The sequence below is a fragment of the Acinonyx jubatus genome, chromosome C1 (genome assembly GCF_027475565.1).
Source record: "Acinonyx jubatus isolate Ajub_Pintada_27869175 chromosome C1, VMU_Ajub_asm_v1.0, whole genome shotgun sequence".
Lineage (NCBI taxonomy): Eukaryota > Metazoa > Chordata > Mammalia > Carnivora > Felidae > Acinonyx > Acinonyx jubatus.
This window is the reverse complement of record NC_069381.1, coordinates 208,857,232-208,872,552: the sequence shown is the minus strand read 5'-3', so window position 1 is coordinate 208,872,552 and position 15,321 is coordinate 208,857,232. Positions and strand designations below refer to the sequence as shown.

The window sequence follows — 15,321 nt, the reverse complement described above, 5'->3', positions numbered from 1 at the left end:
TGCTGAATACTGTGATATTCTGATTGGGTATGCTAGATTAGGTGTTATTATTTTATGGAGATTTACTTTACAGTATTCTGAGCTTTAATAATTTATAAATGGGCATAATAAAGCAGAGCCCCACTTTGGGAGGCCCCATATTGTCTCTTTATGGTACCATCTGTTTGCTTACTCTCTTGTGGTAAGCCAAGGACTGGCATGCTATGTATGACCCATGGGACAAATCCAGCTTCCTGCCTGTTTTTGTAAATAAAAATTTGATTGGAACATAGCCCTGCCCATTTATTTACATATTGCCCACAAAGCCATAAGTACTATCCTTTACAGAAAATGTATTAAGTCCCTCTTAAACAATAGGCAGAAGAACAGTAACGATCAGTATTTTGTATCTTAAAATATTTTTATAACCAGGCCTCAGTGAGACTATTGCGCTTAATTTTAGGAAAGGTGCAGTCAGATCATTGTGGGCGTTGTTGTATTTAAGCTAGTTTTGTGAGTTTCACTTTCTAAGACGGGTGGATTTTTTTTTTTCCTTTTGTAATCTAATGTTGAGCATTGAACTGATAAATTCTTTAGTTCCTTGAAGGTGTGAGTAAGGACAATAGAAATTCAGGAGTTGATTTAAGTCGCTGTATAAAGTTAGATGTACTTAAGATCAGGGAACAATTTATTTACTGTACAAAGAGGAGGACAGCTACTTCTACACCACTGTAGGCATTGGGTTAATGTTGAGAGAATGAATTCCCTTCCTTCTTTTGAGACTTAACTAGGAATATGTTAATGATTCACATTTTTTTAAGATTGCCATTTGAATATTTAATTGAACGTTATCACAAAGTAGTCTAACTTTAGACTTTAAAGTTTTCTTTTAAAATGATTTTAAAATTATAATCCAGGAACATAGCAAGGGGTATTTTAAGTTTTATAATGAAGTAGAAATTGTGATTTAGTTAAAAAATCAATCCTTAGCAAACTTTACTAAAATAAGAATGTAGAGAACTTGAATGACAAAATTTATAAGTATTGTTCCATGGATAGTAAATTGTACACCCTGGAAACAGAACATACCTTTTAAAAAGTAATTATGGGATGATTTGAAAATTTACTTATTTCATTTCTTTCTTTCCTTTTTTTTTTTTTTTAATATACAACTCTCAGATCTGTTAGTAGAAATGTAACAAAAGCAAAAGCAGTTCCCAGAAATTAAATCTCTATATTAGGAAACCCATGGGTTAAAACAAAATTTCACTCTGCATTGGAAGACTAGGAAAAATGCACAAACTAAATCACAGTGGATAAATCTTACAAGGTTCAGCTTGGCTACACAGAAAAAATATTAAGTAGCTTGAAAAATACTTGCATTCATTACTACAGTCACTTGAAAAGACTAAGCCCACAAGACTAAGACACTTGAAAAGACTAGCTTAGAGTTTTTTAGTAGTTGACCTATTCTAGTAAGTCTTTGGAAAGTTCTAGTCTATCATTTATTAGAATTTTAAAAATGAAAGTGGTATTATGGATCCAAAAATATTCTTTTTTATTGAGAAGCTAATTTCATATCTTCTTTCAAGAATCCAGTATTGAACTCTTCTGGAAAAATGGAAGAAAAAAAATAAGAGACGAGAAACCTTAGAGCATCTTTTTGAAGAAATGGTGGAACTTGTATGATACGTTAAGAACTCTGTGGCATTCTTACAGATTCAATTAGAATCATCATGTGAGGTTTCAGTGACTGATTTATAAGTTCCTTTGAAATGATGTTAGAATTAAAACCTTTGAAAGATTTTTTTTTAACAGAGTAAACAGCTTTGGTATTAATGAGACTTTGTTATTCTCATTAGAATATGCTCTTTTATGTTCCTTACATGAAGGATGGATGTTGTCTGTGAATTACAATAGTTGCATCTGTTATGTTAATACCCCTCACCTCTGTAACACCAGCTTTTCTGGGTATATATTAATGCATGCTCTCTTTTTATTGCTTATGTAAATCTAATGTAATCATTGCCTGAGGTTAAAAAAAAAAAAACCTAACCGCTGAAAAACAGTTTATTCATGTCCTGCAAACTTGATCTTAGAACAATGCTGGCACAAGAATATGTCTTATTATAAATATAACCTAACCATATATCAATGATGGAATCTTGAACGTGTTTGGAATATTTTGTGGTCAATTCTTTATCTCTTTCTCTAGGACTTGGTTTTTGTTGTACTTTTTTTTATTGATTAGTACATTACATTCTTAGCAAATATCACTCTATTGATTTCATGTAAGTTTATTTACTGTTGAGTGCTTCTGATGATTTTCTGTGTAAAATCTGTTTGAGAATTGATTTCATCCTGTCTCTGCATTTACTGTGCTAACCTGAATTCTACAAATTGGGAATCGGCAGCATTGTAGGGATGGGTCACAGACTGCCTCTTCCCCAAAGCTTTTAAGCTGTTATACTCACGTTATCTATTAAAAGTAGGTTTTAGATCTAAAGTCTGGATTTGTGCTTTGCAAAAATTTAGCATATGTGAATTTGCAGTAAAACTGTTGAAAAATTCTTTGTTGCTTAAGTAACTCTAATATTGCTACTCAGTCATGAAAAGTGGTAATAAGATTGATTTAACTCTTGGGTATTGAGTCGGTTCTAAGGCAAGTTTTTTTGCAAGGGTATTTGGTAGAGCAATAACTTAGTTTTGGAAATATTTGGGAAAAGGGTAGTCAATAATGAAGAATTGGGAGGCTTTTTAAAAAAATGAAAACATATTTCACTTTCAGTGCTGTATTTGCATCTCAGTGTCCTGATAGATTTCTGTTTTGATTTTCTGCTGACAGGTCACATTTAGGGCAGGCAAAACATAAGGGATATAGCCCTCCTGAGAGTAGAAAATCTAATTCTAAGGCACCCAAAGTGCAGTCTAATACTACTTCTGAACTGTCAAGGGGACACCTTTCTAAAAGGTAAATCTTCACATTGCTTGTACATTTTCAAGGCAGAATTATTTGCATTTGAATCATTACATAATATTAAAATTTAGCAGGTTATCCCAAAATGTTGTGATAGGTATTTTCATTGTTCCCTGAATGTAACTTTGAGGGTTAATAGTTGATTATCTTTGCAGTGATGTCAGTGCAGCGGATTCTAGACAATGCAGTTTTGCCCTTGCTTAGAGAAACTGTTTAACAAACTTCTATAGGTATCCGAAATGCCATTTTACCTTTTTTTCCCCCGAAACCCTTAGGTTTTTTATTGTTTTTTATTGGCAGAGCTAAAAGTCATTGATTTCTTAAGATCTAATTGGTAGGAGTCTTTTAGAAAGGAGTAACACAATACTATGAAACTTTCTTGCCTTCATTTGCATACAAAAGTGCATACATTAATGGTTATTTAAAGCTTTGACAAAGAAGTTGTATTTAGGAATAGAGCATCAGTATTCTAGCTTCAACTGGTTCTAAGCATTCTTTTTCTTGTAAATTTAATTCATGTTTTGTGATGGGGGGGGGTTAGTGTCAGTAATCTTTGGGCTGAAGAAATGCCCTGATCTAATCAAATATTTGATCATGTCATCAAATATTTAGCCATTTAAAGTTACACCTATTCCCCCCCCCCCCCCCCCCCCACTGCCCCCAGTTTTGAACCATTTGAAAACCTGTATTTATTAAGCCCTGGACTCAATCAGGAAAACTTTTGCACCTTTTTTATTTTTAAAGCATTTATTGCATAGATTTGAGAAGTTAATAAGTATTATAGGACAGGTTTAATGATGGCCAGCCGATACTAACTCTCTTCTTATCTACCCTGTCAGAAGCTGCAGTTCATCATCTGCTGTCATAGTTCCACAACCAGAGGATCCAGACAGAGCCAATCCTTCAGAAAGGCAAAAAACGGGGCAGGTGCCTAAGAAAGACAATACTCGAGGAGTGAAACGCAGTGCTAGTCCAGACTACAACAGGACCAACTCTCCCAGCTCTGCCAAAAAACCGAAAGCACTTCAGCGTACTGAATCCCCCTCAGAAACGAATAAGCCACATAGTAAGTCAAAGAAGAGACATTTAGACCAGGAGCAACAACTGAAATCTGCACACTCGCCATCGACAAGTAAGGCTCACACCAGAAAGAGTGGGGCCGCTGGCAGTTCACGGAGTCAGAAAAGAAAGAGGACAGAGAGTTCTTGTATAAAGAGTGGTTCTGTGTCTGAGTCCACTGGTGCCGAAGAGCGATCTGCAAAACCCACCAAGCTGGCTTCAAAATCCGCCGCCTCGGCCAAGGCTGGGTGCAGCTCCATCACTGATTCTTCCTCTGCCGCCTCTACTTCCTCCTCCTCTTCCGCTGTTGCTTCAGCCTCCTCCGCCGTGCCACCAGGGGCCAGGGTGAAACAAGGAAAAGACCAGAACAAGGCCAGGCGTTCCCGTTCGGCATCCAGTCCCAGTCCCAGAAGAAGTAGCAGGGAAAAGGAACAGAGTAAAACTGGTGGCTCTTCAAAATTCGATTGGGCTGCTCGTTTCAGCCCTAAAGTTAGCCTTCCTAAAACCAAACTGTCTCTTCCAGGGTCTTCTAAGTCAGAGACATCAAAACCTGGCCCTTCTGGATTACAGGCCAAATTGGCAAGTAAGTGGATGGCGACATCTCTTTTTAAAATGAAATGTTTCTTGGTTTGTCAGAAGCGATTATGCTTTCAAGGTAGTCAGATTTGTTTTGCTTTTTTTCCGGCCTGAGGCAGTCTCAGGTTTATTACCGGATCTGTTTGTAACAGTGCATAATAATTGATGCTGCCTTTAGTTTGAAGGAAACCGGTAAGAAATGCTGCCTTCTTATTATTACTAAGTGGTCACATTTTAGTGCCTGTGTCTTTCTCCTTATAGTTCTTAAGTTATTTCCTGTTATCAGGGCAGGACATCAAGTTGGATTTTCTATAAGCAGACCAGAAAGTTATTTCAGTTATGAGTCGCTTTGGACCATGATCAAAAATCACATGGTGGGTTGTGTTTTGGGGATGATACATTCTTGATGTATGGAAATACTGAGTGAGCTGAGTTTTCAAAATAAATGTATCCTCGTGTAAATTAAGCCTTATTCACATGTCCTGTTTTGTGGCCTTGAAGGAGTCTGGTCTAAAGATGAATACCTCTTATGTTCCCTACACTGGCTTTGTTTTGTCTCACATAAATGGGAAAGAGTGTTGCCCTCTTGAACCGCGGAAGAGAGCTAACATTCGGGAATAATACATTTCAAGCAGAGAAACAAACTAGATGGGAGATAGGGATCTTGAGGCACTTTTCTCTTTCTCTTTTTGTCAAAAGGCTTCTTCAGGGAAGCCAATGTTCATGTCATTAGAATGATTAGGACTGGTGGCGGCCCTCTTCAGTTACAGGATTGCTGTCACACTGAAGGGTGTTCTTTTCTTTTTCCTATTTTGAGAAATCTAAAACACACAAAAGAATGATATAGCCCTTATGTATAGTTTTTTTTAAGCATTTAATTTTTGTAGTATTTATCCAGGAAGCTTGCTTTTGACCGTCTTTTTTTTTCCTTGCCCTCATAGAACATTTTAGATTTATATTTTGATAGGCCTAGAACATTTTATTGGTTCTTGACAATTCTATATAGCGTGCTAGTATTCTTGTCAAAGTTTAGCTAATATTTAATCAGCCTAACCTAATATTGAATCACAGCCAATTGTCAGCACTGTTTCCTTTAACCCTACTACCTGTACTTTCACTTGATTCAATATTAGCTGAACTGTGATAGGAATACTAGTAGGCACCACATAAAATCTTGTCTTTAATCTGTACCATAGGGTTATTGTGAAAAGAACATCTTTTACGTTGCGGCATTTTGTTCAGTTTGGCATTTTATTTTAATTTTTTAGAGTTTATTTATTTTGAGAGAGAGTGCATGCGGGGGTGTGGGGGAGAGTCAGAGTAGAAGGAGAGAATCCCAAGCAGGCTCTGCTCTGCCGGCTCAGAGTCTGGCATGGGGCTCAATCCCACAAACTGTGAGATCACGACCTAAGCCAAAAATCAAGAGTTAGATGCCCAACCGACTGAGCCATCCAGGCACCCCCAATTTAGTATTTTAAATACACCTTACATCTGTCTAAAATCTTTTGAATTTCAAGGTACAGATACTGGATTAAGATTAAGATTGGTATCTCGAGGGGCACCTGGGTGGCTCAGTCGGTTAAGCATCTGACTTCAGCTCAGGTCATGATCTCACAGTTTGTGGGTTGGAGCCCCACATTGAGCTCTGCGTTGAGAGCACGGAGCCTGCTTGGGAGTCTCGCTCTCCCCTTCTCTCTCTGCCCCTCCCCCCCACAAAACAAACCTTAAAAAAAAAAAAAAAAGATTGGTACCTTCAAGTCAAAAGGGAATTAAAAGCCAGGTGAAAAAGGGCACAGCCAACTGTCCCGTTGGATCTGCCAGGGTTTTCTAGGCACTTGGAGTTAGCTTATCCCTTTTATACCTCCTCTTCTCTGTTTTTAAGGAAGTAGAGAAGTGTGAGAGTGTGTGTGTGTACACATGTACATACGTACGTACCCATTGTAGTAGCTGCGTGACCTCCACAGCCATCAGGCCAGGTTGAGTTTGTGGCATGTTCAGTGGAATTCACTTCTCCACTTCTGCTTTCCAATTGACTTTACTTGAAGAGCTTACCACTTTCAGCTCTTTTTCCTGGGGAGTCCAGTGCGGGGTGAGTTCAGATTGTTCTCGAGTGTCATGTCCTCAACTCTTCTTGGTCACTCGTTTTCTTTTCTTCAGTCTGTTAACAGGAGTTTTCAAAGAAAACCCAGCCCCCGGTGGGTTGTCCTTGGTTTCTCCAAGTGAGAAAGCACTGAATGTCCTGTTGCCACCTACCCCTCTGCTGTAATAAAACAGTCTATATGAAACTCACTCTGCACGTGATCACAAACGGAGTAGTTTAAAACTCACCTTGGATTATCTTCCTCAGTTTCACAAAATCCCTATGTGTTGTATGGTCACAAATACCACTTTCCCATTTTCACTACCACTACCCTAGTTCTGAGCCCTACGCTGTTGAAACAAGAGAAGGTGCAATTCCTTAGCATCTGATAAGTACGAGGTATTTTACATAGGCCATCCACTTACTTTTTTTTAAAAAATGGTGCTTAAGGATAGTTATTAAGGAAATGTATTTCATGAGGTGAGAACTTGCACGGGTAACGTGTCTCACAGATGGCAGAGCAGCGATCGGAAGATGGAGGCTACGCGTGACTTGAAGCCACTGCTTCTCTTTGCCGCTTCCTTTTCAACCTTGGGAGCTCTGTCTTGTGCTGATACGCCGTGTTTTGGGTCGTTAAGAGACGTTAAGGTCCCAGAGGAGACGAAACCCAATTTGATCCTTCTTTACTGGGATTGATTCATCTTTAGAGGTGAATGTTGTGTGAACCCAAGGATTTATATCCTACCATTCACTACAGATTTGTTTATTTTCAAATAGGTGAAAATCATTTCAGAACAAAATAGTAGGGAATATTTACGTGTAATGTTCTTACAAGTATCTGATAACTTGTAAATAGTTTACACGGATCATGTCGTTTACTCCTCATCAGCCCCGTGTGGCAGATACTATTCTTACAGGTAAGGAGACTCAGGGACAGTGGTCAGGTTGCCTGCCCAAGGTCACAGAACTTAGAAGTGATAGAGCCAAGAGTGAAACCCAGGCCATCTGGTTCCAGAAATCCGTCATGACACTAGAAGCATAGGATTGAATAGATTGGGTGAGCTAAATCCAGGAAGGCTTCTTGAAGTCAGACAGGGCAGGGTGGATTTTAGGCATGATCACGTGTGTCACTTCGGGAAAGAGTTTGTAAAGTAAGAAGCAATAATGCGATAGAATTGACAGTACTTGGTAATTTTACTTAAGAACATAGGGGCAAAGTAAGGTAGTTTTGGGGGATCTCTTGAGTTTCAAGAAATGGCATTTTGGGGATAGTGAACTCTTATTATACAGGTAAAAACCCTGGGTTTGAATTCTAGTTCTGCTCTTTTATCAGTTGGCAACTGTGGGAAAGCTCGTCATCTTTTCCTTATAAATGGGCATAATCGTTTATTTGAGGAATAAATGAGCAGACTTAGCATAGTGCTTATTAGTATATGAGATGCGTTATAGAATTTAGAGTGTACACTAGAAGTTGAGTGTCTTAAGACAGAAAACATATTCAGCAACCTTTTGAGAATGAAGGACTGATAAATCCTAGCCTGTGATCAGTTTAAAGCATAGCTATTTTTAAATTTGGAAGGTCTTGATTTAGTTATATTACTTCTTCATAGTTTTGTGTGTTTGGGCCAATCATTCAGCTATAGTTACAGTAGCAGGCTAGCCCCAGATGTTATATGTAAAACAATATTCATGTGAAGCATCAATAAAAGAATGTAAAAATAACTTTGTAAAATTAACGTGCCATGCAAACATATAAAATGGTGACTTGAGAGTTACTGCCATATATTTGAAGGGCTCTTTGTGCATGAGGAATCCCCTCCCGCCCCACCCTACACGTCAACCTGGGGACAAGATTAGATTCAGTGGGTAGAGGTTGAGAGGCAGATTTCTGATTAGTGTATCTTGGGGAACCAGAATCTGCAAGTTACCCGAAAAATGGAGTAGACCACTTTGTGAGATAGAAAGCATTCCAAGTTGGGTAGTTACTTGTTTTCTTCAACTTGTTAGCATTCGGTGAACCTGTTAATTAGAATATGGTATGTTTTCTTAGGTAAAGGCTCACTGATCTGATTGGTCAGTAAAACTTCATGGATCAGTACTTACGTGATACTTTGTGAAAACTCATTTCCCACAGCCAAATACTACGCCGGGAGATGGAGCATACGCGTTAACACATCGAAGGCTGTGAGAAACCTCATGTTAACTTCTGCTTAACCTTGTAGTTTACAGATTTGCCTGACCACAGGTCATTACCTCGGGAGACAGCAGTAGTCCAAGGAGCACTTTTGGGAAATGATACAATACATTTAGTTGGGACACTTAAGCAAGAAGACCTTTCCCAATGTGCTGGTTCGGCAACTGTTCACAGACTGATGGGCAGGTTCCTGCTGAGGAATTAGAGTTGGCAGGAGAACTAGTGAAACAGCTACTTTTGTGATGGGCTTCCCAAAGCCTTGTGGCTTGCCAGCTGCAACTGATCAAAATAGCTCAGTGGCAAAGGTCACACACTGTATCAGTTGGTTGAAGTCTTGAGAATGCCCCAGAAAGGATAGTGTTACGTGACAATTTTTAATATGCATTAGGAAATTATTCTTGCTCTGTGTTGTTAAACGTAAGCAAACACCTTCTCAAAATTTACGTAGCGTAAATGTATAACCAGTGGGGCAATGTAATGACTCAAATGATTTTGGAAAATATTTTATATCTTAATGTATCTCCAAATGTTTTTACAATTATTAATGGCTTCAAGATCTGTTTTGCTAATTTGCCTTTTTAAGCTAAATTTGAAATAATAGGACTGTTTCAAAGTATGTGCTGAGTGTAGTAGGTGATGGATGGCATAGAAATGTAAGAAAGTTTGTGATCAAAATCTGGGCTGTTACGGAACTTCTTTATGGAAAAACGTAAAGATATTTCTAGTCTGATATGTCTGTTTGCAGATCTGGTTTCCTCTCATTAGTTAAGTGGACACCATGTGCACATTATTAATAACGTAGCAGCAGTTATCAGCTTATTTCCAGCTTGAGTTTTCTACTCCTCTGGTGCCTTGCATGCAGCCTGTGGCCATTATTAGAACTAGACAAGAACCAGGCGGATGCAGAATTCTGGGAAGGTAATTCGGTCTAGATCAGGACTCTACCGTCAGCCCGAGACTGAGACATGGTGCTTTGCACCTCCAGCCTGGAAGGAAGAAATAAGAATGAGTTGAGAAGGAGAGAATTTAAGAGTTACACTCTTGGTTTCACCTAGAGTCTTATAGGGTCATACATGCCGAGCTTATATAATTAAATTATTTTTCCACCTCCTGGGGTGTTGGCTGAGGAGCTTAAAGGGAAAAGAATGAAGTGGTGACAGTTTTCTATATGGTAAGACAGCTGTTGAACTAATTTGGCAACTTAACACTGTAATAATTCTAGTATGTAATTACTTTGAAAAATCACCAATGATTCCTAATAATTTTGAGGCTTTAAAAAAATTAAATTAGGAAAATGAGTTGCCAAATTTAAGAACATTGAATGGAAACAAGTATCATCACCTGCTTTGTTGAGAAGGCTTTGTTTTATTTTACCCAGTGAATTTTAACCAACCATGGTATGTATTTTTGTATGCCACGTTAGAATAAGAATTATTTTGGTCAGATTACTTTTTACTGAAGTTACATATAAATTGATTAGGAAAAAACAGTCTTCCCGCCACATTGCCCTTCCCCATTGGATTATTTTGGTATCTATTTCCATGTGTTTGGATTATGTACTCATGTTTATTTGTTGCTTTTCTCCCCCTCCAACGTGTGCTCTGTTACACACCCTTTATGAAAGTTACCGCACCTCTGTACCCACCAAGCACATACTGCATACACTTCCCATTTGCCCCGTCATGATCAGTGCCTGATGTTTGTGTGGAGACAGAAACGCCATTTACAGTCGTGTCAGAAGGGTTCCTTACTTAAATATTTTTGTTTTTCTTGATTTAAATAATTATTTTGTTGATGTTGTTTTCCTTTTCTGTGAACCCATTACTCCAAACTCTTTGCTAATTGTCTAAATCTTTTTCAAGCTGTCTACTTGTGTTTGTTAAATTTTCCTAAAGGAATAAAGTCTCTGGATGGCTGTTCTTTTATGCCTGTGCACTGTTTTTATTTAGCCAGGGTATTTTCTTCAGTCTTTGGTTTCTTCAGTCTTTGGTTTAGTTTTCTGTTAATAGATCCCACATCGTCTTTCCTGGATTACTATTTTGTGTGATGGAACCTCACTTCCACTTGCTTTCTAAGAAAGCGTGCATACAAGATTTTTAAAGGCCTTTTATTTATTGATTTTTCAGATCTTGAATGTCTGAAAGTATATTAACCTTGATACTTGTTTGAATGAATATAGAGTTCTGAGTTAGAAATTATTGTTCTTAAGAATTTTGAAGAATTACATTATTTTTAAGCGTTTTTTACTGGAAACATTCGGATTCCTAATCTGTTGTATATGTAACCCATTTTTCTGGAAACTTGCAGCTCTTTACCTCTGTGTCATGATATTGCCTTCCCTTTGGGTTTTCATTTCTTCTTAGGGTACCCCGCAGCCCTGGTTTCCCTTGGGACGCTCACCTTAAAACCTGGATTAGAACCAAGCAAACCGAAATGGTTGTTCACTGTATCCTTGTTTCTTTCTCTTTCTAGATCTCCCGTTGTTTTGGATGATTATCCTCTTGAAAAGTTCTGGTCTTTTCATTCTTGATTTACTTTTTTGTTCTGCTTTCTGGTAGATTTCTTCAACTTCTTCCAACCTTTCTATTGAGTTTTTGTTGTTTGCTCTCTATTTTCAAGAGATTATTTTGTTCTCATTTCCTTTTTGTTACAGACGCCTTTCTTTTTTTGAGGACATTAATGGTGAGTTTTCTTTGCACTATTCTCTTATGACTTTTTTGGGGAGGGAGGTTGGTTTGGTTTTGATTTTCATACCGGGAAATTTCCTCAGGCTTTGGTAATTCCTGGTTGTTTCCTCATACTCAAGTGTATGGGGACCAAAAATCCAATTTGTAAGCTCTGAGCACAGAGATGAGATTTGACTGAAACTCATTCTCTAGTGATCTGGTTGGTTTAGTCATTACAAAACCTCCTCTATCATTATTTTTAGATCTTTTTCTTTGGTAAAATTCCACAGAGAAGATTCCTTTATGCTCCTGCCTGGAGTTAAAAGCTGACCTGACCGAGGTCTGGGGGCTGAGCAGGAAAAGAGGCCACCTGTCATCTAATATGTCTTGTTGATGCTTGCTTTTCCTGCCCTCCTCTTATTTTGATATGGTGCATCTATATGCAACTCTGTCCTTTGAGAATTTCTTTGTTTTATACTTTCTTAAGAATAGAGGTATTGTGTTTTGCTGGGTCAGCAGAGAGACAGTTACCCAGCTGTACAAGTTGGGGAGGGGATCTGGGGATCTGACTGCTTTATAAGCAGCCTGTCAACCAATCCTCAGTTTTAATTCCAGAGCCATCCCAGAGGTACCTGGTACCATCAATTCCTGAACCTTTGTGAGATTTTGAGTGGCCCTCTCATTGGCAATTTATCTCAGTTTTCTGGAATTTCTCATGCTAAAGTTTCTGCTTTTCATCTTGTAAAATTGTATTGCGATAGTAATCTCTTCTATTCTTCTCATCCTTGTGGTTTTATGCCTCAGATTCTTTTTTTTTTTTTTTAAGTTTACTTATTTATTTTGAGAGAGAGCAAGCAGGGTAGAGGGCAGAGAGAGAGAGAGAGAGAGAGAGAGAGAGAGAGAGAGAGAGAGAGAGAATACCAAGCAGGCTCCTCACTGTCAGCACAGAGCCTGATGGGCGCATGAATTCACGAGCTGTGAGATCATGACCTGAGCTGAAATTGAGTCAGATGCTTAACTGACTGAGCCACCCAGGTGCCCCTGCCTCAGATTCTTTTAATGCCATTTTAGTGGAGCTCTAGGAGAGGACAGAAGTGAATGCATGTGTATTCAGTCTGTCTTTAGCCGGAAGTCACATACTTTTTGATGTTTATGCACATACCTTTTCAAAAGTTGGAGCTTGCTCTGTGTGACAGTAGAATGCCCTAATATTATAAGCCAGGCTCCATGCTGGACATGTGACACACACTAAATTCTATCCTTGCGACAACAGAATGAGGTAGCATCCGTGTTTTTGGTATGAAGAAACCAAAGTGCTTTTATTTGCCTACACACTTATTAATAGATTTTTTCCTTTCAAAAAAACTATATCATTTTAATGCCTTAAATGGATGTACTCTAATTTAGCTCATTCCCAATTTATATTGTTCTAAATTTTTAAATTGACTAGAGCTTTGTAATTTACATCATTATCTCCTTGTTAGGTTTCTGGTTATGTTCTTTTTAAATACTGATTTATTTTGAAATTGCCCCTAGACATATATGAATTTACATTCCCACTAATAGGGTAAAATGCCAATTGTTCAAATCCTTATTAGCTAATACTGTGTTCTGCAGTTTTTATTACTATACTGGTGTTTATTTAACCATTCCCTATTATTGGACATTTAGCTTTATTTGTCAGTGTCTCATTATTAAAAACAATGCTTAGATGAATATGTTTGTACATGTCTAATGTTTTTAATTTGTATTGCCAACTCCATGCATGAAATTGCATTGACTAGGAAATAAAAACTTGGCTTAGAAAATTCCATTTGGGAATTAGCTTACTGTCATCTGCAAAACTTATCTTTTATTGTTACTGAGTGATTTTAAAATAAACATCTATGATCCCTTTTAATAGGATAGGTTGCTTTCCATTTTGTGAATTTATTTTGGTAAAGTAACCATTAATTAGTAGGGATGTATATACTTGAAAGTAGACACGCAGCACTACCAAGTTATACCAGGTTCTCACAATTCTGTTTTGGCTGAAGGGATCAAGATCTAGTTACTGAAAATATTCCCACTGTTAGTTAATTCTCTTTATTTGGTTCACTTTTTCCAGTAGCAAAATGGCCCCATTGCAGGATTCTAAATTGAAGTCTCCATGTGGGATAATAGTCATGTTATTTGGTTTTTCTCTTTATGAAGAAAAAACAAGTCTTTCTGAAAACCTTTTGAAATAGATGCAACATGTGTAAATAAATGGATACTTCATAGCTTTTTAAAATGTATAAACAAATTGGGGATTTGTGTTTCAAAAATCATTCCTGATCATCCTTTGATGCCTTTAAATATAAATGAATTGATTTTGAATACCCTTGTTTAAAATACTGGTTTGTGTTCCTTATTCATTGGTTTGTCTACTCCATTTTAAAATGGAGATGTATTTGTTATCTGAGAATATTGCAAAACTTAGAAGTAAAAAAATCAAAATAACTAATAATCTAGAAAAATTAGGACTGAAGCTAATACTGCTTAGCTTATTTTTCTAGTCTTATTTTTCTTTATTTTTAAATTTTTTTTAATGTTTATTTTTGAGAGAGAGTGCGAGCTGGGGAGGGGCAGAGAGAGGGGGAGACACAGTATCGGAAGCAGGCTCCAGGCTCTGAGCTGTCAGCACAGAGCCTGACGTAGGGCTTGCACTCATGAACTGTGAGATCATGACCTGAGCCAAAGTTGGACACCAACTGAGTCACCCAGGCGCCCCTTGTTTTTCTTTTTAAAACACAAGAGGTTTTTGTTTCTATTTCTTTTGGGTGGGGGACAAGTTCTTATTTTTTAAATATTTAACTGATTTTTGAAGTTTAGATGAGTCCATTTACTGTTCTTCCTTTTTCTCTTCAAAGTCCAGGTCAGTATATATTTTCTGTGAAGTCCCATAAAGTAAATATTTTAGGTTTTACTGGCCACATAAGTTTTTTGTCACATCTTCTTCTTTTTAACAACTTACTAAAAATGTAAAAAACCATTCCTAGCTAGTGGGATGCACAAAAACAGGCTGCCAGATGGATTTGGCCCATAGGCTGCAATTTGTCAACACCTGCCTTTTTATAATTTTAATATGATTCTGTGTTATATAAGGTAAATATATTCTGTGACATATATTATATGATATGTGGCATACATACATATATACACCAGTCAGTTCACATGACTGGTAAAGTCAGGAGATTGGTTTGCTTCAGGCTTGGCTGGATCCAGGAGCTCAAATAAAGATGACCCTGTCAGTCCCCAGCCTGTGTTACGGCTCCCTCACCCTACCTTCCCCAAGATTACTATCCAGTCATTAATGAATTTCACTTGTAAGAAAGCCCCTCATTTCCTTGGGCCTTGAACAAATCACTATTGTGGAGGTAGAGTTGTAATTTTAATGCTTTTCCAGAAGTATAGTAAAGATGTAGTAGCCTCTGTTTTGCTTCAAAATAAGCTTAGGAATTGTGTAGTTGGCTGGGTTACGCACCTTTAAGCAAGTCAGTTAATATTTTTGTGTCTGAAAAGTAAGAATAATCATAACTTTATATCTGAAAGTGCTTTTGAAAACTAAAGCCAGTCTAATATTGTGAAGACAGTATATTCTAGGGCACCTGGGTGTGGCTTAGTCGGTTAAGCATCCCGACTTTGGCTCGGTCGTGATCTCGTGGTCTGTGAGTTCAAGCCTCCCATTGGGCTCACTGCTGTCAGCAGCAGAGCTTGCTTTGGATTTTCTGTCCCTCCCCCACCCCCCCATCTCTGTCTGTCTCTCAAA

The 15,321-nt window shown here is 37.8% G+C and overlaps 1 protein-coding gene across 19 annotated transcripts in view; it reads left to right on the top strand.

Moving 5' to 3' along the window:
• Window positions 1–15,321, top strand: part of TRIP12 (thyroid hormone receptor interactor 12) — a 138,848-nt gene that overhangs the window by 52,236 nt on the left and 71,291 nt on the right. For 11 of the 19 annotated variants that reach the window (XM_027048439.2, XM_027048433.2, XM_053215907.1 and 8 more), the window contains exons 3-4: window positions 2,825–2,950; window positions 3,796–4,598. In XM_027048439.2, the coding sequence (XP_026904240.1) occupies window positions 2,825–2,950; window positions 3,796–4,598 (929 nt within the window). The remainder of the gene's footprint in view (window positions 1–2,824; window positions 2,951–3,795; window positions 4,599–15,321) is intronic. The other 8 variants (XM_053215916.1, XM_053215915.1, XM_053215914.1 and 5 more) reach the window with 3 other exon arrangements.